The sequence below is a fragment of the Alexandromys fortis genome, unplaced genomic scaffold, assembly GCF_014885135.2.
Source record: "Alexandromys fortis isolate MF-2015 unplaced genomic scaffold, M_Fortis_MF-2015_v1.1 scaffold_56, whole genome shotgun sequence".
NCBI classification, from domain to species: domain Eukaryota; kingdom Metazoa; phylum Chordata; class Mammalia; order Rodentia; family Cricetidae; genus Alexandromys; species Alexandromys fortis.
In genome coordinates, this window is record NW_026067935.1 from 7,188,883 (window position 1) to 7,209,524 (window position 20,642).

A 20,642-nucleotide genomic window follows, 5' to 3' on the forward strand; every position below is an offset into this window, starting at 1 on the left:
TTTTTTTTTTTTTTTTTTTTGAGATAGGTTTTCTCTGGCTTTGGAGCCTGTCCTGGAACTAGCTCTGTAGACCAGGCTGGTCTCGGACTCACAGAGATCCGCCTGCCTCTGCCTCCCGAGTGCTGGGATTAAAGGCATGTGCCACCATTGCCCGGCTCTATCCTGTATTTGTGAGTCTATAAAGTTTTCTATCTAATTTATCTTTTATCATAACTAAGGAAAACTATAATTATAAATAAATGTCTAGTCTTCAACTCCATCGAAGACCCCAGAAGGATATAATATTACCTAAGTTAACAGGAAGTGCATTATAAGCAGAGTTCTAGACAGAGACATCTTGCTGCCTGGACAGTCACCCAAAGTTCTTCTGTAACATTGGGGCATCCATCTTCAGCCTACAGGCCCATAGTATCTGGCAGACCTTTCAGTGAAGCAGGAAACTTGAAGATCTGCTTTGCCTTGTACTGGCAAAGTTTGTCAGTTGCTGTCTTCTGTGTTGTGTTCCACCTTTCTTCTGTGAAGCAACCCTGACGGACCACTTTGTAGTGTACGTGAGCATTATCTCACAGCACTTTACAGTGTACGTGAGCATTATCCCACAGCACCCCAGCACTTGCACAGACCAACTAAAATAAAAACAGCCTGTCCATCCCCAGTCACATTCAGCTGATGCTGAGTTGTCTCTAAGTGACAGCATTGAGGGATCTTTTCCTTGTTTTGAGTTTGTTTCTATACAATATTGTTAAATCTTTTTTAAAAATGTGTTTAATTTTCAAAAAAAACAAGTTAATTATTCTTTGAGAAATAGTAATTTTGTATGCAGTGTGGACCTTGAGGCCAGCAACCTCTGCTCTGTTTGGAAAGTCTGACTTGTCAAGCATTACATTAGGAAATAGTCAAGGGACCTGTTCAGCTACTCGCGGTCTTCCCTGAGCAGACATGTTTTAAGTTTCTTGCTGGAGCTCTCCCTTTAGACTTCTTAAGCATCCTGCTCAACTCTCTAGCATTCGGGGGAAGTTTTAAAGAGCTATTTCCTGAACCTGACAAGTGTCTCAGCTGTGAATGGTTGCCAGGGGATGAGGGCTGAAGGGATGGTTCTCTTCCAGTTTGTCCAGTGAAGGGTATTTGTGGCTTGCCCTAGAATATGGCACAGAGATACTAGGGGATTGAGTAGAAAGTAGTTAACTTCAGCACCTGGGTGTTGTGTAGCATTAGGACTGTGTGTGTGTAGCATAAAGGCCTACTTTGAGTGTATTGACCTCAGTCACTTCCAGTCCTCTCACTATGAAGCCAAACAGCATTCTGTGAATGTATGCGTTTGAGAATGCAGCTGTGTGCGTGTGCTCCTGTAAACTCAAACCAGCTTAGGATGTGCTATCTCTCATGCATCTCTTGAGAGTGCATGTAACTTAAATTGGTAAACTGAATGTGTATCATCACTGTTGCAGGCCATTTTCCCAGGGCAGCAGGGCTGAGGGATATGTATGGTGTACAGTGTTTATGAATATAGCCCTACCCCCAGCACATCTGTAACAGAAGAAAACTGTCCTGCCAGCCTAAGAGTAGCCTTGGCTCACTCTGCGGGTCTGGGGTGGCCTGCCTGCCTGCCTGCCTTCTTCCTTCCTTCCTTCCTTCCTTCCTTCCTTCCTTCCTTCCTTCCTTCCTTCCTTCCTTCCTTCCTTTGCATTTTATTTATTTGTTTTTTTCGAGACAGGGTTTCACTGTAGCTTTGGGGCCTGTCCTGGAACTAGCTCTGTAGACCAGGCTGGTCTCAAACTCACAGAGGTCTGCCTGCCTCTGCCTCCCAAATTCTGGGATTAAAGGCATGCGCCACCACCGCCCGGCATGGGGTGGCCTTTCAGATTTGCCCCAAATTAGATTGAAATGTCTAGGGTTTTTTTTTTTTCTTTCTTTCCCTTGTTTAGAGTTATATTTTCTTCATTTATTTATTATATGTGTATGTCACTGAACATATATAAACAGCTTATACCATACGTCTCAGTGATTAAACTCAAGTCACCAGAGTTGGCAGCAAAGGGCATTTGCCCACTGGGTGGTCTCAATGGCTCACTGTCTTTATATTCCCTATTGATCTGTCACTGGATGAGGTCCATTCTAGGAAAGGGTGTGGCCCCGCAGGAGTGGTTCTGTCATTTTGGCAGTCCCTGAACTATCTCCTACCCTGCTCCTAGAAGCACATCTTCTCTCTGCCGTCCTCCTTTCATCTCTGAAAGCAGTTTGTCACAGACAGACCCACTGGATCTTTCCTTCCCTTCTCCATTTCTGTCTGCTCTTCTAAGAGCAGAAGTCTGTATCTGTGTGTGGGAGGCGAGACAAGAAATCCTCAGACAGAGAATGTGTTGAGTTGCTATTTTGAACCTCAGAACACTGGCTCGGAGAAGAGACTGAAAGAGCCCGAATGAGCCACCTCGCTGGGAAGAGTGGTGGGAGAAGACTCCCTGAGACTCAGCAGGGGCTCATCCTGGGAGAAGCTGAGCTCCCATCATGAGATAGCTGGGCAGTACTGGACTGGAGAGCACAGCGTCCTGATGGCCGTTCACTCTCTGTAGGAAGCAAAATGGAAGATGCTGGGACCCTTGTTCAAGTGGCTTTACCGAGCCTATGAAGTCAGAATCAGTGTTGATTCTGGCCCACATTTCACCCAAGCTTGTGTTTCTTAGCGTAAATGATGGGTTGAAAGTTAAAGTACCTTGTACACTTTTTGTCCTGCTTTCCCCACTTCTTATTTTTGTTCTTTTGAAGATTTTTTAAAGTTTTATATGTATGAGTACTTTGTCTGTGTGTGTGTCTATGCAGTACATATGGAGGCCAGAAAGTACTGGGTCCTCTGGAACTGGAGTTACAGGTAGTTGTGGACTACCACGAGGGTAATGGGAATAGAACCTGAGTTCCCTACAAGAGCAGCCAGTGCTCTTAACTGCTGAGCTGTCTTTAGCTCCCTTTCTTGTTTTTGATGTGAGTTCTTGGATCCTCTTCTGGTTTAATGTGAGGTAGACATTAATTTATAAATGTTATATCATCATGAACAGTTGAGAGTTTTCTTTCTTTGTATCTAGTAACAATTTCTGCCTTAGGGTGTATTGTGTCAGAATCTGGTCTGTCCTCTTCAGTGTACCTTTGGTTACTATATGCATGGTATATCATCTTCCATTCTCTTACTTTCACTTTCTTTGTGTTTCTGAAAGTAAACCATCTCTTGTAGACACCATATTGTTAGATCAAACTTTAAAAAAAATTTAAAGCACATCTATCTTTCAGTTGGAATATTTTAATCATTTATAGTTATTGTGATTACAGGTAAGGTTCTATATTGCTTTGATTCCATTTATATGGACTAGTAGTAATATCAAAATTACAGGACTAAGCCAGGCAGTGATGGGGCACTCGGGAGACAGAGACAGGCAGATCTCTGTGAGTTCGAGGTCGGCCTGGTCTACAGAGCTAGTTCCAAGAACAGGCTCCAAAGCCATTGAGAAACCCTGTCTCAAAAAAAAAAAAAAAAAAATTACAGGACTAGAAACGAATTTTTCAGAGATTAGGTAGTGACTGATTATTTAAAAGGCCACTTTGATAAAGGAAATCTATTTTATTTTTTTCAGGTAAGGTCTTGCTCTTAAACCCAAAATAAACAAGAGCTGAACTGTAGAACATGCTTTTCATAAGAGTTCCAATACACACATGCACATTCACAAAAGATGAAATACGATATTTTGAAAGAAAAAAATCAACCAAGATTAGAATTTGTTTGTTGTTGCTGTTGCTTTCTCCTTTTTTTAAGCTGGTCAAGGTGCTTTATTTCTGTATAACAGCAGCAAGTATCTTTACCTGCTGAGACGTCTTCCTGGTCCTTGTTTGTGATATTTTTTTAAATATTTATTTATTTATTTATTATGTATACAATATTCTGTCTGTGTGTATGTCTGCAGGCCAGAAGAGGGCACCAGACCTCATTACAGATGGTTGGGAGCCACCATGTGGTTGACTGTGAATTGAACTCAGGACCTTTGGAAGAGCAGGCAATGCTCTTAACCACTGAGCCATCTCTCCAGCCCTTGTTTGTGATATTTTATGGAGGAATACTAGCAGCAGGAATTTATAACAGAATGAGAGAGCTTCAGGGAGCTCTTCTGCAGCCTTGTTTTGTAGATGACAGGCAAGTGTCTGCTAGGTGCGCTGAATCAGTAGATGAATCACAGGTGCTTTATGAAGAACACGTGGCCTCTTTCTTCTGCAAGTTCCTGACACCCCTCTGATCTAAATAAAGCAGCCAGAATGCGAATGGTGGAGCTGTCATTCAGTGAGCAAATGTTTACTGAAAGCTTAACATGTACTATATAGGGCTGGGCACGGTAACCTTAACCTATACCCCAACACTGGTGGACAAAGAGTTCAAAGCCATCTTTGGTGTTGGGTCCACAGATGGGGGAGGGCATGTTACACAAAGATGGGAACAGATCACCGAAGTCTAGCAAACCAGAAGCAAACTATTGCAGGAAAAAGTAAAAAATTAAAAAAATAAATCTCCATGGGCACACACACAAAAAAAGCTTATCAGCTAGCTGAGAGCACAGCCAGAGATGGACTTGTAAGGCTGTGGCAAAGGCCGGTTTTTGACTCCTCTTTTTTATAGAAGCATTAGGCAGTAACAAAGGAATTTTTACAATCTTGAGGTGGAACTTAGACACAAATTGCTCTTTTTTGCAATTTCCATTAACAATATTTTTCACTTAAATTAGTGTTTGTATTCAGTTCATTGTTTTTTCTTGGCATTCCTTGATAGTGCTTACCAAGGCTCTGCACCTCCCCCGACACTGCCAGTTTTGCATAGCAGGAAAGGGCATGGAAAGATAAAAAATTAAAAAGTCAAAAGTCACAGACATCCCATCATTTAAAAGTTAACTCAGCCCACATCAGTTGCTGGTCATGAGTTCCCAGGGGTATCTAAAAGCTGAACCTCGGTTTGCTGAGCGACCCTAAGATTGCAGAGGCCGCTTCCGCCTCGCAAATAGAGCTCTGGGTTGTAAAGCGGAGTAGCCCACTGTTAACTGTTAATCCTTAAGCTGCTGAGAAAGCTGCTGACAGTCTGCTCTCTTCTCCTAGGTCTACAACTTTATATTTCTTATTTCTACATTCTTATTTCTGGAATCTACATTTCTTTATTCTTATTCTTGGACTCTTCCATTGGCCACATAGCAGATTTAGGCCAGCCTGGACTACATGAGACTGTTGGAAAGGAACTGGGTATGGTGGTGCACACCTACAGTCTCAACATTTGAGAGTCAGAGGAGGTGGAGCTGGTCTTGATACTGAGTCGCAAGCCAGCAGGGGTTACATGATGAGACCCTGTCTCAAAAAAAGTATTATATTCTGATCTATAATCTATATTCTGTTGCTATAATCTGATTTAATATTTCTGATTCTCAGTCAGTGACTTCTTGCTGGTGTCTGCTGCCCTGGAGCGGGTTGTGTGGCCTCTGTGGACTTATTATCAACTGAACTCTTTCTGTTTTTGTTTTTCAGCTGGAAGAAGAAAGATCTGTACTCAATAATCAGTTGTTAGAAATGAAAAAGAGGTAGGCTCTCTGTATGTTTACTGATGTGTGTGTTTAACAAGGAAAACTTCAGAATGTGTTGTGTGTGCTAGTTTACAGAAAACAGCCAGCTTCATATATTTAGAAAGTGGCATTGTGGTATTTTAGTGCTCACAATTGACAAGTTATGAAGATCCATTTGTGCAAGTTTCAATTTTAAATTTTAAGCCATTTTTGACTGCATTTACTCAGAAGTGCTCTACTAAATTTAGATTGCCTCATATTAATGGTTTTAGTAATGAGTATTATTATAATTGTATTTATAGTAATCACTTTAGATATAATATTGATTTTAATTATGGGAAAGCTTGATTTTTTTTCATTAGTAAGTAATACCACTTGTTTCTATTATTCATTATCCCTCCATAATTTATAACTTCCCAAACTCTTTTGAGTAAAAATAAATGGGGTCCATAGAAATGAAATATTTAGACCAGGTCAGAGTAAAATATGCCTATATTCTAGCACTCAGGAGACTGAGTCTGGAAGATTATATTTGAATCCAACATTGCAAAATCCTGCTTTACAAAAACTAAAATAAGAGCTGGGCAGTGGTAGAGCACGCCTTTAATGTCAGCACCTGGGAGGGAGACGCAGGTGGTCTCTGAGTTTGAGGCCAGCCTGGTCTACAGAGTTCCAGGAGAGCCAGGGCTATATCATGCGACCCCATCACAAATAAATAATTTAATTAAGTAATTAAAATAAATTAGCGGCTAAGAATATAGCTCAGCGATAGAGAGTTTGCATCCCATGTATGAGCTCCTGTGTTCACCCCACACCCACAACAAACAACAAAACCATCTACAACCCTTAGCAGTGAGAGAATCGGTAGTTCAGTGTCGTCCTCAAGTACATAACAAGGGTGAGACCCTGTGCTTTAAAAAAGAGCAGAGGAAAGAGACCCAGCCTACCTCCAAGTTTCCCCATGCTCTTCGGAAGGGTCAGAGCAGAGGTTTGGATTGCGCAATGCAGACTGCTGTATTTTCCAAGCTGTCAGGCCTTGGCCCAGGGGAAGCTTTTCCCTTCTCTCTGGTTTAATTAAGAAGTACTTCACCAGGCTGTGGTTGCTCACATATTTAATCCTAGCACTCCAGGAGGCAGAGGCCAGCAGAACTCTGTGAGTTCAAGGCCAGCCTGGTCTACCAAGTGTGTTTCAGAACAGCCAGGACTACACAGTGAAACCCTATCTCTAAAACACACACAAAGAAATTCTTGGGCTCCTTTGTTGAATTTCTCCAAGATCTTTACATTCTAGACTGCACAAGTTTCTCACCGTGGCCATGCTTATCCTGGACAGAAAAATAATGAGGCCTTATTCCTGTAGCTTTCCCAAATGGGACCAAATGAATGAAAATGGGCTGATGAAATATGTAATCCCTTTACATTTAACAACACTTTTTAATTCACCAATCTGTATAATCTCAAAACATCCCAGTGGAAGATGTGGTGGGGTATGCATTTTTTGAGGATGAAGCTCCCAGACCAGAACTTAGCTAAATACTCAGGCCCACGAGTTCCATGTGCAGGCTTGAGACCTACAGCTTCACGTTTCTGTGTTCTTTTTCCCCTATACCTTGTACTTATTACTGACTCGTGAAAGATTGTATACTTCCTGGGTCCTAACTTACCATGTGACTGACTAAATTATGTTTAGCAAAGTGTCTCTCAAAAATTGCTCCTAATTTAAGCCAGACTAGTATCTACTGGGGAGGCTGAGTGAGGTGTGAGGGTCACAAATTCAGGGATAGCCCTAAGCAATTTAATGAGATCTGTCTGGAAGTGCAAGCTCTAGAAGGGCTCCAGAGAGTCAGTGGTAGAATGCTTGTCCACACATGGAGGCCCCAGTTTGTCTCCTGCCTCCAAAACCAAACACTGAAGTTACTCCTGCTAATTTTGTTTTGTTTGTTTTTTGTTTTTTGAGATGGGATTTCTCTGTAGCTTTGGAGTCTGTCCTGGAACTAGTTCTTGTAGACCAGGCTGGCCTTGAACTCACAGAGGTAGCGTGCCTCTGCCTTAGGAGTGCTGGGATTAAAGGCTTGCACCACCATTGCCTGGCCACTCCTGCTAATTTTGATGAACAAACATAAAGAGAATAATTTTTCTGAAATCGAAAAAGTTATAAATTTAATTTCTGTATTTAAACTGATTTTCTCTTGTTAATCAACCCTCATGGACAATTGTTTCTGTTTTGGAAGACTGAATTTGAATGTATTTTAAAATAACAAGTTAGACCCATAAATACCTCCCAAACGTAAATTTGATAAGAATTCCTCTGTGATGTATGCTGTGATGGCTGACTCTGTCTACTCTGCCCAGAGGACTAAGGTTTTATATGATCTTGGCATAAATACCTTCCAAAAGCTTAAGTCATAAAAGCAAACAAATGTCCTTTCTTGGTGCAGAGTAATAGCCCTGTCTTTGGGAAGGCAGGAAATGTGTTCTCCATGGCCATGATAGGAGCTTGCAAACCCCCCCCCCCCCCACTAGGTGAAGCAGTCACTGAGGAGTCAGTGTGAGCGCTGCAGCCCAGCTGCTGTAAGGTCCTGGTTTCTATACAGCACCTCCACACTAGTAAAAGCCTTTTGTGGTTCTGAGGGTTTCACAGCTGCTCTGCACCAAGGAGTAAATTTAAACTGTAAGCTAAAGGCTGGCGAGGTGGCTCAGTGGGTAAGAGGACTTGCTGCCAAGCCTGACAACCTGAGCTCCATCCTTCAGTCCCATGTGGGAAAAGGAAAGACCTGATTCCAGCCAGTTGTTCTTTGACCTCCACACTCATAGTATGCACACCTACACACATGTGCATAATAATGAATGATGAGTTAATGAATAAATAGAATAACTTTAAGTTATAAACTTCGCATGGTCGAATATGCCTGTAACCCCAGCACTTGAGGGTAGAAGGCCACCCTGGCTACGTGAGACTATCTTTAGAGATCAGTAGTGTCCTCCTGTATTTGCTTCGTGGTTTTGGTATCTGTAGACATTGTATTGCAGGCAGTATGTAGTGAACATTATTCTCTGAATTTAAGACTGATCATTTGAAAAGTTGGGTACAGTTGAACACACATCTTTAAGAACGGGTTCCAGGCAGTGCATTGTCTCACACCTTTAATCCCAGCACTAGGGGGACAGAGGCAGGAGGATCTTTCCGAGTTCAGGCCAGTCAGGCTTACACAGTGACCCTGTCTTCAAACCAGACAGAAACAGGAGAGGGGGACAGGTTCCCAGGGATTTAGCTGGTGAGGCACAGTTGTCTCACTGCTGAACTGGAGGCCCCTGCTCCTCCACAGCTGCCCAGGCTGATGCACCCTGGGGAGCTAGCCTGGCTCCCTTTTTGCTCTGAACTTTTTAATGTCAAACAAGGAACAGTAAAGCCAAAGTTTTAGACATGGGTTTATGGGGGTCTTAATTCAACGGTAGTACAGAATGTAAGCCCTGTGAGGAATGCAAGTCCTGCCTCCACTTCTGAAGCGGCCTGCGCTGCCCAGCTCATCAGCTCCCTGTGGGTTGTAACTGTCTGACTGTCTCCAAGCTTGCGCTACTTACCAGTGCTCACCTCATCCTCTCTTTTCCCTTTCCTACTCTTGCTTCCTTTGCTATATCTGTGTGTCTTTCATGGTAAGACTAAAGAAAGTCTATCCACGTTATAATAAATAAATCTCATATATATTTTTAGTAAACCAAATTGTTGTATATATTTTTGGCTGCCTTTGTCCCTCTGTGTCTTGCTTTTGTTTTGTAAAATATGCTCAACAATGTATGCACACACACACACACACACACTTAGACATGTACTTCTTTTTGATATCGACATACAGCAAAGAACTTGGGTACAAATTTAGTTCTCCTTACTGTATTTGCATTTTTCTTCATGTTTCTAATATTTGGTTCTTATCACCTTGCATTTTAAAGCCTGCCCAGTAACACTTCAAGGTATTTGCTTCATTACTGGACTTTATTTCTTATTTACGTAGTAAGAGAAGAATCTGAGCGACATGTCCCTTGAGGGATGGGACAAGAGATTCTGGCCCTGAAGCCCTTCTTTCATACTGTTATCTTCCCTTCTTGCTATTGGCCGTATGAGGAAACCCTTCTCGCCAACATGGCTTCTCATACATCAGTAATGTTGGCATAGATGCTTTAATTCAGCCCTTCTTAGTTTGTACAGAGGAATTAGGGCATAGAAATTGTCACACTGAAGCCACCACTGAAGATCTGTCACAGAGGCGTGCTGCCAAGCCTCTGTGCCCTGTCATCTGGTAGACCTCCCGCTTTCTTTCTTTCTTCCTCTTTCTTTTCCTTTTTCTTCTTTTAACACGTACTGTGTGTTGGGGGTGGGGGAGGACTCTTACCATGTGGCTTCTCAGGATCAAACTGATCAGACTTGGTGGCAGTGACTTCACCACTGAGCCGTCTCTTTCTTCAGCATGTGTCCTTTTGCTTGATTCTTATAGGAAACATCCTGTCTCCATCTTAGCAAGCTGCATGGCTCAGGGTTGGGTTGGTGACTTTTCTGCTGGTTACTGGTGACTTTCCCTCCATGATGCTAAGTGCCCGTGGGATCTTAGCTGACTAGATCTTTGAGCACAGGAGAATTCACATCTGTCTTCAACAAACCCTAGTCCTGCTAATTTTTAGAAAGTTAAAACTTTAAAAAAAAATTCATATCTGAGTCCTACTTGAAATAAACAAAGCTCCAGAATTCATTCTCTCATTCTCTCTCTCTCTCTCTCTCTCTCTCTCTCTCTCTCGCTCTCGCTCTCGCTCTCGCTCTCGCTCTCGCTCTCTCTCTCGCTCTCTTTCTCANGCTCTCGCTCTCGCTCTCGCTCTCGCTCTCGCTCTCTCTCTCGCTCTCTTTCTCATGTGTGACTAAATTATGTTTAGCAAAAGTGTCTCTCAAAAATTGTTCCTAATTTAAGCCAGACTAGTATCTACTGCGGAGGCTGAGCTGAGCTCTCTCTCTCTCTCTCTCTCTCTCTCTCTCTCTCTCTCTCTCTCTCTCTCCTCTCCCTCTCTCTCTCTCTCTCTCTCTCCAGGGTTTTTCTGTAACTTTGGATAGCCTGTCCTGGAACTATCTCATGTAGACCAGGCAGGTCTTGAACTCACAGTTCTGCCTCCTGAGCGCTGGGATTAAAGGTGAACAGAATACTAACTATGTTTCAGAGAAATCCAAGGAGCCCAGATTTCCTGCATCTTTGGGTGGCACCAGAGCTTTACTTTCCACACTGTAAAAGTTCCTGTTTGTTCCCCCCACTCCAGAAGCCCCGCCTGAGCTCTAAGATGGCCCCGTTTCCTAGTGCTCACCCAGGACTTGGCAGCACCAGTGCCCCTTTCTTCCCAGGGTTATTAATTTAAAACACTTCTGGAAAGTCTCAGATTCTTCTCCTCCTACTTATCACTCTGGAGTGTAAAGGTGTAAGCCACACAACGAGACCAATACAACACATTTATTTCCATCTTCGTGTAGAATTTTAGTTTGCCATGAGAATTTTGTAATTCATGTGCCGGATACCTTGGGTCTCACTAACCAGCCATTCCTCTGCCATCTCTAACTTGGCCCTCCCTGTCCTATTCCCCCAGGTGATCTGAAAACAGACCAAATGCCGCTTGCTCAGCATTCACTCGCCTGCCTGCTTCTCCTAGTTACAAATTCCTGCTGGTGACCACCTCCATGGTGCAGTGTCTGAGATTGTGTGGCCTGAGCGCTAGCCTGAGACACTTTTCTCTTGTTTTGTTCTCCCTGAAGTAATTCAGTGACACAAGATCTGTTTATTAAAAATTAAGAACTTTTAATTTAAAAAATTTTAGGTTTGTAAAAGAGTTATAAAGGTAGTGTAGCCAGTTCATTTCCCTAGTCAGCTGCCCCACTATGAACATGTCACATAGCCTCAGCACCCGTGCCCAACCACAAAGTCATTGCCCCTTGGCTCTCTGCACTTGTCCATCACAGTCATTTCCCTCATCCAGGATCTAAGCTAGGGAATAACACTGCGCTCGTGTGGTCCTGTCTGCAGATCTGTGACCGTCCCTTACTAAGTCTTGCCTTTCATAACACAGCACCTTCAAATATACATGCACATCATACATGTACATACCCTGCCTGCCCTCCTTTGGGGCTACCTCCTTGTGTCCTGCCCAGCCTCTTTGTGTCCCCCTCAACTCTTTCCTCCCTCAACCTGGACTCCAGTCCAGTGGACAGTTCTCCAGAGGTCTCTCCCGCCCTCTAGTGAGCCAGCAGAAAACAGGAACTCGGCTCTGCGAAACCCCTCACTTCTGCTTTGCCCGTAGCCTTTCTGCAGTTCAGTTCTAAAAGCAGCCCCGTGCCTTCTTCAGATTGGTTGAAATGCAGTTATCTTTCAGTTTGCATAGTATTTATCTTTGCTACTGTTTTGGCTCACACAATCTTAAAAACACAAGCTCAGAACTTACTAAAAAGTTACTGAAATTAGTGAGAACCAACTGATACTTCCAGCATCAGACTGCTCTGCATGACATCTGTAACTGCTTTGCATGTGTGTATTTTAATCGTCACTGCTTGGTATTATATATTCCAGAAGTAACAGTATTCAAGGTGGGGTTCTAATTGCTGTGATTTTTGGGGGGTGGTACAACAGTTTTTAAAGACCTACCTCTTCCAACAGTATTAACTTGTCTTTTTGAGTTCAAATGGACACAATGACATGCAGGTTCTGCATGCCTGTGCATAGCTAAACCTTTTCTCCCTCGCAGTAAGTAAAATTTACAGGCATAACAGCCTTGATCCCTATGCAACTTCCCTGTTACACCTTTTTTTACAATGTAAACTAAAGTTACTCTCAAGTCTGTTCTGAAACAGTTGCTTGCTGACCACTCTTTTAACTCTCTGGTCTTTAGAGAATCCGAGTACATAAAGGACGCTGATGAAGAGAAAGCGTCCCTGCAGAGGTCCATCAGTATCACCAGTGCCTTACTCACAGAGAAGGATGCCGAGCTAGAGAAGCTGCGGAGTGAGGTAGGGTTTGTGGGGATGGTCTGCCACGGTGCTGTGAGGCCGCCATGATCCTCCCCTCCTCCCGTCCTGAGCCCAATGCCTGTGTTGCAGGTCACAGTGCTCCGAGGAGAGAACGCCTCTGCCAAGTCCCTGCACTCAGTTGTGCAGACGCTGGAGTCTGACAAGGTGAAGCTTGAGCTCAAGGTCAAGAACTTGGAGCTTCAGCTCAAGGAGAACAAGAGGCAGCTCAGCAGCTCCTCAGGTAAAAGGATGCCCATGCTAACATGTGTGCCTCCTCCAGGGGGCTTTTCCCACCAGAGGTGCCCCCAGCTCTCCCACTGTTGAATCAAACAAGGGCTCCGTCACAAGTGTGCTTGGTGTGGAGTCTTCTCTTATGAGGCAGTACATGACGGCTGCCATCATACAAGCAACCATGAGGTCTCAAGTGCAAGGCAACAAGAATGGAGAACACTGCATCCTTAAAAATCAGGCATCTGTACCCCATAGGTGGTCATCTTGAGAAAGACCCTGAAAGGGCAGGGTAGCATCTGTGGGACCCAGTAGTGGCCAGAGAGCAGGCAGGGACTTCACTGAAAATGAGTGTCCCCTGGCAACCCATCAGTGCAGCAACAAGGAACTGACTTGCAGTGTTTTCCAGTGTCCCTCTGATTGTTCTTGTTCTTGTTTTTAAATATAAGGCAATATCGATACCCAGGCAGAAGAGGATGAGAGAGCCCAGGAGAGTCAGGTAATGCTCCTCTATTAGTGCTTCTGTTGCCTTCCTGTCTGCAGAGTCATTAGATATCTTGAGAGCGGAGTGCTGAAAGTTTAGAATACATTCAGTAAAAAGTCTTCCAGTTCCTGCTGTTCCGTTTCCCAAGTCCCTGACACCGTTACCCTCATCTTACCTCTGCAGATTTTTTTGTTTTGTTTTATTATACAGCTAGATGTGGTATGTGACAGCATGTACTTATAGCTCTAGCACTTGGAAGGCTGAGATGAGAGATCATTGGAACCATGGAGTTTGAGACCAGCCTATGTAACATAGCAAGAGCCCTATCTCTAACACAAACACACACACACTTAAATATACAATCTCCTCTGCTTTAACATCCCCCCCCCTTTTTTTTTTTTTTTTTTTTTTTTTGAGACAGGAATTCTCTGTAGCCCTGGAACTTGCTAGTAGACCAGGCTGACCTTGAACTCACAGAGACACACCTGCCTTTGCCTACAATTGCTGGGATTAATGGCCAGTACCACCACCATCTGGCCCCCCCCCCCTTTAAAGACAGTTTCTTGTAGCCCTAATGGCCTTGAACTTTTGGTGCTTCTCCTACCCCACCTTCCAATTGCTGGACCACAAATGTGCAACACCAGCACAGCTCCCTCTGCAGTTGTGTGTGTGTGTTTTAACATAAGTAATAGTAGACCACATAAGTCACTCTGGAATACTACACACACTTCTTTAGCTGTGTAGTATTCCAGGGTGTGAATGTACCATAATGTAGTCAGTTCCCTTTTAGTGACAGGACACTGTGATTATTCTAAGCTGAGGGTGTATATTATAAACAGTACCTTAAACAGCTATCAGACCTAAGCTGACTCAGAATTAACTTTGTCTTTTAGTGTGTCTCACAGGCATAGTACAGAATTAACATTGTTTTCTCTCCTTCTTCCCCCGTTTCCTCTGCTCTGCTTCCATTTATTTCTGCTGCTGCCGCCAACACTTTTCTTCCCATCAGCAAATGGTTTGTGTTATGCTTCTTATTTGTGTACACATGCATGTGTGACTGTGTGTATGGTTTCCTTGGTCTTGCAGCAGAGCCCCTAATAGAATGATTTAGAAGATGCAACTTGGAAGACGTGTGGGGTGTGGGGAGATGGCTCAGTGGTTAAGAGCAGCAGCTCCTCTGAGAGAAAAACCAGGTTCAGTTTCAAGCACTCACATGGTGATACACACCATCCTTAGCTTCAATTCCAGGGAATCCAGTGACCCCTCCTGACCACCACAGGTCACACAGGCACAACATGCACACACATAAAATAATCTAGAATTAAAGAAAGTCAGGTGTGTGGTAATGCACCCAGTACTCAAGAGGCAGAGACAGGGAGATCTCATTAGTTTGAAGCTAACTACAATGTGAAACCCTGGCTTAAAAAAAAAATGTAGGGGCTGGAGAGATGGCTCAGAGGTTAAGAGCACTGACTCTTCTTCCAGAGGTCCTGAGTCCAATTCCCAGCCACCACCTGGTGGCTCACAACCATCTAGGATGAGTTCTGGCGCCCTCTTCTGGCCTGCAGGCATACACACAGACAGAATATTGTATATATAAAAAATAAAATCTTTTTTAAAAAAAAAAAAGCAAAAAAATAGTTAGTTCAAGGCTATCCTCTGCCAAAAAATAAATTAGGCTTTGTTTTGTTTGTTTCAAATAGGAACTAGCTTGTTTAGACTATAAAGGTATGCACTATTCCCAATCTACATAGTGATTTTAAAGTCAGCCTGGGATATGTAGCAAGAGACGATCTAAAAGAGAGAGGGAGGAGAGAGAGGAAGAGAGAGAGAGAGAGAGAGAGAGAGAGAGAGAGAGAGTGTGTGTGTGTGTGTGTTGAGAGAGAGAAACTTCAGTTTAGAGAAATGAAGCCTTTTAGAGGGAAGGATGTTTTGCTTTTAGAGTCCCCTTGGTTCAGAAGGGTGTAAAGTGCTCAGGACCGGCTACCTTCTGACAGTCACTTTGTGGTCCCTACTGCCCAGCTGGTCTTGGAACAGATGCCCTTCCTGTAGGTCACATGTCTGTCCCATCTCTCCTTCTCTCTGAAGCTGCTCTGGTGTGCCGTCCCCTTGTTGAGCAGTCAAGTGACCTGAAAAGAAACTCCATGTCAGAAAAGTCCTGAGTTGGTTCTAGAATTTAGACAGCTTTTTTGGGGTTTTGTTTTTTGAGACAGAGTTTCTCAGTAGCTGTGGAGCCAGTCCTGGTCTCTATAAACCAGGTTGGTCTTGAACTCACAGAGATTCGCCTGCCTCTGCCTCCCCAGTGCTGGGATTAAAGGCATGCGCCACCACCACCCAGCGAATTTAGACAGTTTTAATGTCTCTTTATTTGTTTATTTATTTAGGAATCCAGGAAATGAACCCAGGACCTCACATACCAGGCAGAGCTTTGCCACTGAACTGTGTTTTCAGCCATGGATTCACACACACACACACACACACACACACACACACACACTAGAAGGAAAAACTAAACCTTGCCTGTGCATTCAGAATAGTGAAATTATGACTGTGCAGCCGGACGGCGGTGGCCCACACCTTTTAATCGTTGCACTCAGTAGGCAGAGGCAGGTGGATCTCTCTGAGTTCAAGGCCAACCTGGTCTACAAGAGCTAGTTCCAGGCTCCAAAGCTACAAAGAAACCCTGTCTTGAGAAAAAGAAAAAGAAAATAAAAGAAAGAAAGAAAGAAAGAAAGAAAGAAAGAAAGAAAGAAAGAAAAAGAAAAGAAAGAAAGAAAAATTATGACTGTGGACAGTGTGGTGTTTTGTTTTGTTGAAAAATATCAGTGGCATTTCACCAATCCACAGATTAGTGATTTAAGTGTAACGTCATTTGTCTCAATGATATGTGAAATTATCCATCCACAGCTTCAGATTCAGTGACATGAATTTAAAGTGATATACACGTGTACATATGCACACATATACACACACATGTTCCTTAGTAGCAAACACTGCGAGATGGAAAAGGGAAGGAAGAAAAACTTTGTTGCCCCCTTCACCTAGCTATGATCTCATCCCAGTTCCCTGTAGTTCGTCCGTCCTGCACCCTCCGCATGCCTGTTCCTTGGTGAGCCTGGAAAGCACAGACTATAGCAGGCTTTTATGGTAGTTGGCCCTACTGTGGCACATACTTCTCAACGTCTAGACTCCAGCTGTATGGCGTTTGCATATCTCACTGCTTTTTTTTTTTTCTTTTAAAAAATCAGATTGATTTCCTCAATTCAGTAATAGTGGACCTTCAAAGAAAGAATCAAGACCTCAAGATGAAGGTGGAGATGATGTCTGAGGCTGCGCTGAACGGCAACGGGGATGACCTGAACAGCTATGACAGGTATGACAGACAAGGCCTCCAGCGGCTGTGCCATGTGTGCCTGGTGCCCTCGGAGGCCAGAAGAGGCCTCAGATTGTGCTGGGAACTCTGTTCGTAATGACTGAGCCATCTCTTCGGCCTGAACTGCACACTTTAGAAAACTTTGTCCCTCCTTTCCTGAAAACCTTAGGTGTGCCTGTCATTAGTCCCTGTGTCCTTTTAAATTCTCTGAGTGCTGTGACCTCCTGAGTTTCTTCTGACCACCTTCCTGATTTTCTGTGTTGACATTTGTAGTGATGACCAGGAGAAACAATCCAAGAAGAAACCCCGCCTGTTCTGTGACATTTGTGACTGCTTTGATCTCCATGACACAGAGGACTGCCCCACCCAGACACAGGTGTCGGAAGACCCTCCGCATTCCACGCACCATGGCAGTCGGAGTGAGGAGCGGCCTTACTGTGAGATCTGTGAGATGTTTGGGCACTGGGCAACCAACTGCAATGACGACGAGACCTTCTGAGGCCGCGGGCTCCACAGCCAGCAGCTTTCTACCAGCATTGCACACGCAGCTTGAGAACTCATTATTTTTTGACCCCTGTCAACAAATCTAAGAAAATATTTTGATCTTCAACACATTACCCTTTCATTTTTCCTCATAAGTTAAAATAATAAATATTTGGTTGGTGGGCTTTTACTTCCATCCTCTTTTTTGGAATTTGAAGATTTCTGACATTGTACCAGGTGCCATTACTCTTTTGTTCCTAGAGAAACATTGTGGGACAAGCTGGACCCTGACAATATCTTATTTAAGAAACTTTAAATGATGCTGTTATTTCTCATATTTGCACTAAAGTATTTCCTGGCTACTTGTGTATATTTAGGTTTTGTTGATGTTGTTGTTGTGCTTTGACACTGGAATGAGCCGCAGACAGTGTGCCACTTTGCATTTTCATGTACTCATTTAAATAATTTTAATATCCAAGCTCTGCACTACCTGCTCTCAGTGGTGCCTTTCTCCAGGCTTGACAATACATAGGGCGTGATTATACATCATGAAACAGGTAAAGGGAGGGGAAAGCCCCAAACTGCTGTGGCGATGTTTATAATCGATATGCTGCACCCACAGACCCAACAGTGGGTTTTCTTTATTGGTTTTACATAATTTCAACCTCTATATATTATATGTATATATATATTTTTAAAGATCTATATTTTGGGAAAAAGTATATGCAATGTGTCTTCTTTTCAGATTTTTTTACCTTTATGAGAAAGAACACAGCTAAATAGCTTGTCAGCGAGCCTGAGCAGGCCAGAAACAGCAGAGTGGCTTCATGACTGTCCTCCTCTCCTGTTGTTTCTGAACCGCAGCTGAGTAGCTGGAAGAACTGCTCCAGCTGTTTGGTTTTGTTCCCCTTCTTCAGCAGATAATCCCAGTATCACACCAAGCCACCCTACAACAGCTAAACTAACTGATCTATAGCCCTCCTTTATATGTCTGTGGGTTTTTTACTGTATTTTTTAATGAATGTACGATGAGAAATTCAACATTAATAATTTTGAATTTTCTTATCACAAAAAGATAAAACGAAGGACCTCAACATACAAAAGAGTTTTATCAGTCAGCCTGAGTCTGTCTTCACTTGAATGTTTTTGAGAATATGTAAAAAGGAATTAAATGTACCATCATGCGGCATGCATGATAAGAACTTCCGTCATTGTATATAAGCCTTTGCCGTATTCCCCCATCCACTGTGCTTGACAAGTGAACATTAAACAAATCTGTTACCAGTTAACATTTTTGGTTAATAAAACTATAGGAATTATTTCACAAAGAAAATATGTAAAGCAGTATTAAAATCTGAGTTATGTATCTAATAAATGGGTTTGTCTGTTTTCCTGCCAGTGGCAGTAAATACGTTCTTGGGATTATTTGTCATGCTGTTTCTTCATTACTTGAAGAAAGCCCTTTAAATTGGGCAGTGGTGGTGCACACCTTTAATCCCAGCACTCGGGAGGCAGAGGCAGATGGATCTCTGTGAGTTTGAGACCAGCCTGGTGAGTTCCAGAACAGCCAGGGCTACACAGAGAAACTCTGTCTTGGGAGGAAAAAAAAGCCCTTTAGATCCAAAGACAATTCTTTGCCCCCCACCACCACTGAGTCAGGATGATAGTTCCTAAAAAAGCTCTTTCCACTTAAATAAAACAACTTGTTAAACAGCTACAAGAAATGGGTGTGTCCAGCTGGACCACTGGGAGGTAGAGACAAAGGGGTTATCCTTGGCTACATAACGACTTGGAGGCCAGCCCAAGCTACATAAGACACTGTATAAAAAGAGAGAGAAACAAACCTCGCATGTCCTGGGTGTTAGGCCTTGGAAGTATTCATGGAGTGGCCTATAAGAATGTCAGCAGGAACGAGATATATAGTTCAGTGTCTCAGTGCTTGCCCAACAGGTGCAAACACCTGGGTTCAATTAGCACCACCACACACATATGCACAAAGCCAGCAGCAACTTCTGAGTTTAGTCGATTTGGACATTTGGGAATGGTATGGCTTGCTTGGGAATGATGCTGCCAACTAATGAAACAAGGAAAAGCCACAGAGCTGGGTATGGTGGCAAATACCTAATCCCTGCATTGGGAAGGAGGCAGGAGGATCAAAAGTTCAAGACTTCCTTAGCCATATAGCAAGTTTGAGACTTACCCGGGACACAGGAGAGAGAACCTGTCTGGAAAGAAGCTAGAGAGAGCTCAGTCAGGACGTGCGTTTGATCCCAGGATCCACAGAGGTGAGCTTGGTGACTCACACTTGCCATATTAGTGGAGGAGACAGGCAGGCCCCTAGTGGCTAGATGACAGTTGACCTGACCTACTTAGTAAGTGAAAGAATTTTACAAAGGTGGATAGTACCTTAGGAATGACACCTGAGCTGTCCTCTATTCTGAACATGCACCTCCACCTGCGTGTGTGCACACATAATTACCCAGCGCTAGGAGGCTTTGATCTCTGTAAGGTACTACTGTTAACCTGAAGGCAGGATGCTACACATTCAGGTAATATAGTGGATTTCGGAGATTGGAGAGAGACAGGTGGAGACATGTTGGTGGGAGCCCCAAGCATTCTATAGTAAAAATGCAGCTGACAGACGGGTCACTAGACAAACTCATGGGTGTGCATTTCAGTGAGGAACCCTGTTTCTTGAACAGTCGCTGTCAACTCTGTAGAACTCTTGTAAAGCCACGGCTTTCTCCCTCTTCCTTAGTGGGATTAATCCCAAAATACCCCAGCAGTGTGTAAATCATTCTTTAAATGTGACTGATCCCACACTATGGGGCCCTGGTGTGAAAGCCAAACCTTTATTCATAGTCAAATCTACATAAAGCTAGGCCCCCACAATTCTTATTGACAGGACTTATTGACAAGAAAGGGACCCTGAGCAGGAGGTATGAACAGGGGAGGCAGCATATCTACCCTTACTGATAAAGAGGTCTGGGTGTCACTAAAAGCTCCGACAACCAACTCAGGAGAGTGTAATCTACTGGCCTTTGTTCTACCCAACAAGCTATTAAAGTCTGTGCTTACCTTCATCTTTCATTTGGCACAAGGTCTTAGCCTAGATAATTAACTATATTTACCTTTACCTTTAATACAGAAAAAAAGGGCTGGAGAGATGGTTCAGAGGTTAAGAAAACTGATTGCTGTTCCGGAGGTCCTGAGTTCAATTCCCAGCAACCACATGATGACACACACCCATCTATAATGAGATCTGGTGCCCAGAACACTATATACATATTAAATAAATTAAAAAATATATACAGCCAGGCAATGGTGGCGCACACCTTTAATCCCAGCACTTGGGAGGCAGAGGCAGGCGGATCTCTGTGAGTTTGAGACCAGTCTGGTCTACAGAGTGAGTTCCAGGACAGGCTCCAAAGCCACAGAGAAACCCTGTCTCGAAAAACCAAATATATATAC

General features: G+C 43.4%; 1 protein-coding gene across 8 annotated transcripts in view; it reads left to right on the top strand.

Moving 5' to 3' along the window:
- Clip1 (CAP-Gly domain containing linker protein 1) overlaps nt 1-18,580 on the top strand; it is a 118,828-nt gene extending 100,248 nt beyond the window's left edge. For all 8 annotated transcript variants that reach the window (XM_050146520.1, XM_050146523.1, XM_050146525.1 and 5 more), the window contains 6 exons: nt 5,542-5,594; nt 12,486-12,603; nt 12,694-12,844; nt 13,281-13,330; nt 16,564-16,688; nt 16,962-18,580. In XM_050146520.1, the coding sequence (XP_050002477.1) occupies nt 5,542-5,594; nt 12,486-12,603; nt 12,694-12,844; nt 13,281-13,330; nt 16,564-16,688; nt 16,962-17,187 (723 nt within the window). In that variant the 3' untranslated portion in view covers nt 17,188-18,580. The remainder of the gene's footprint in view (nt 1-5,541; nt 5,595-12,485; nt 12,604-12,693; nt 12,845-13,280; nt 13,331-16,563; nt 16,689-16,961) is intronic.
- The last annotated feature ends 2,062 nt before the right edge of the window (nt 18,581-20,642 follow it).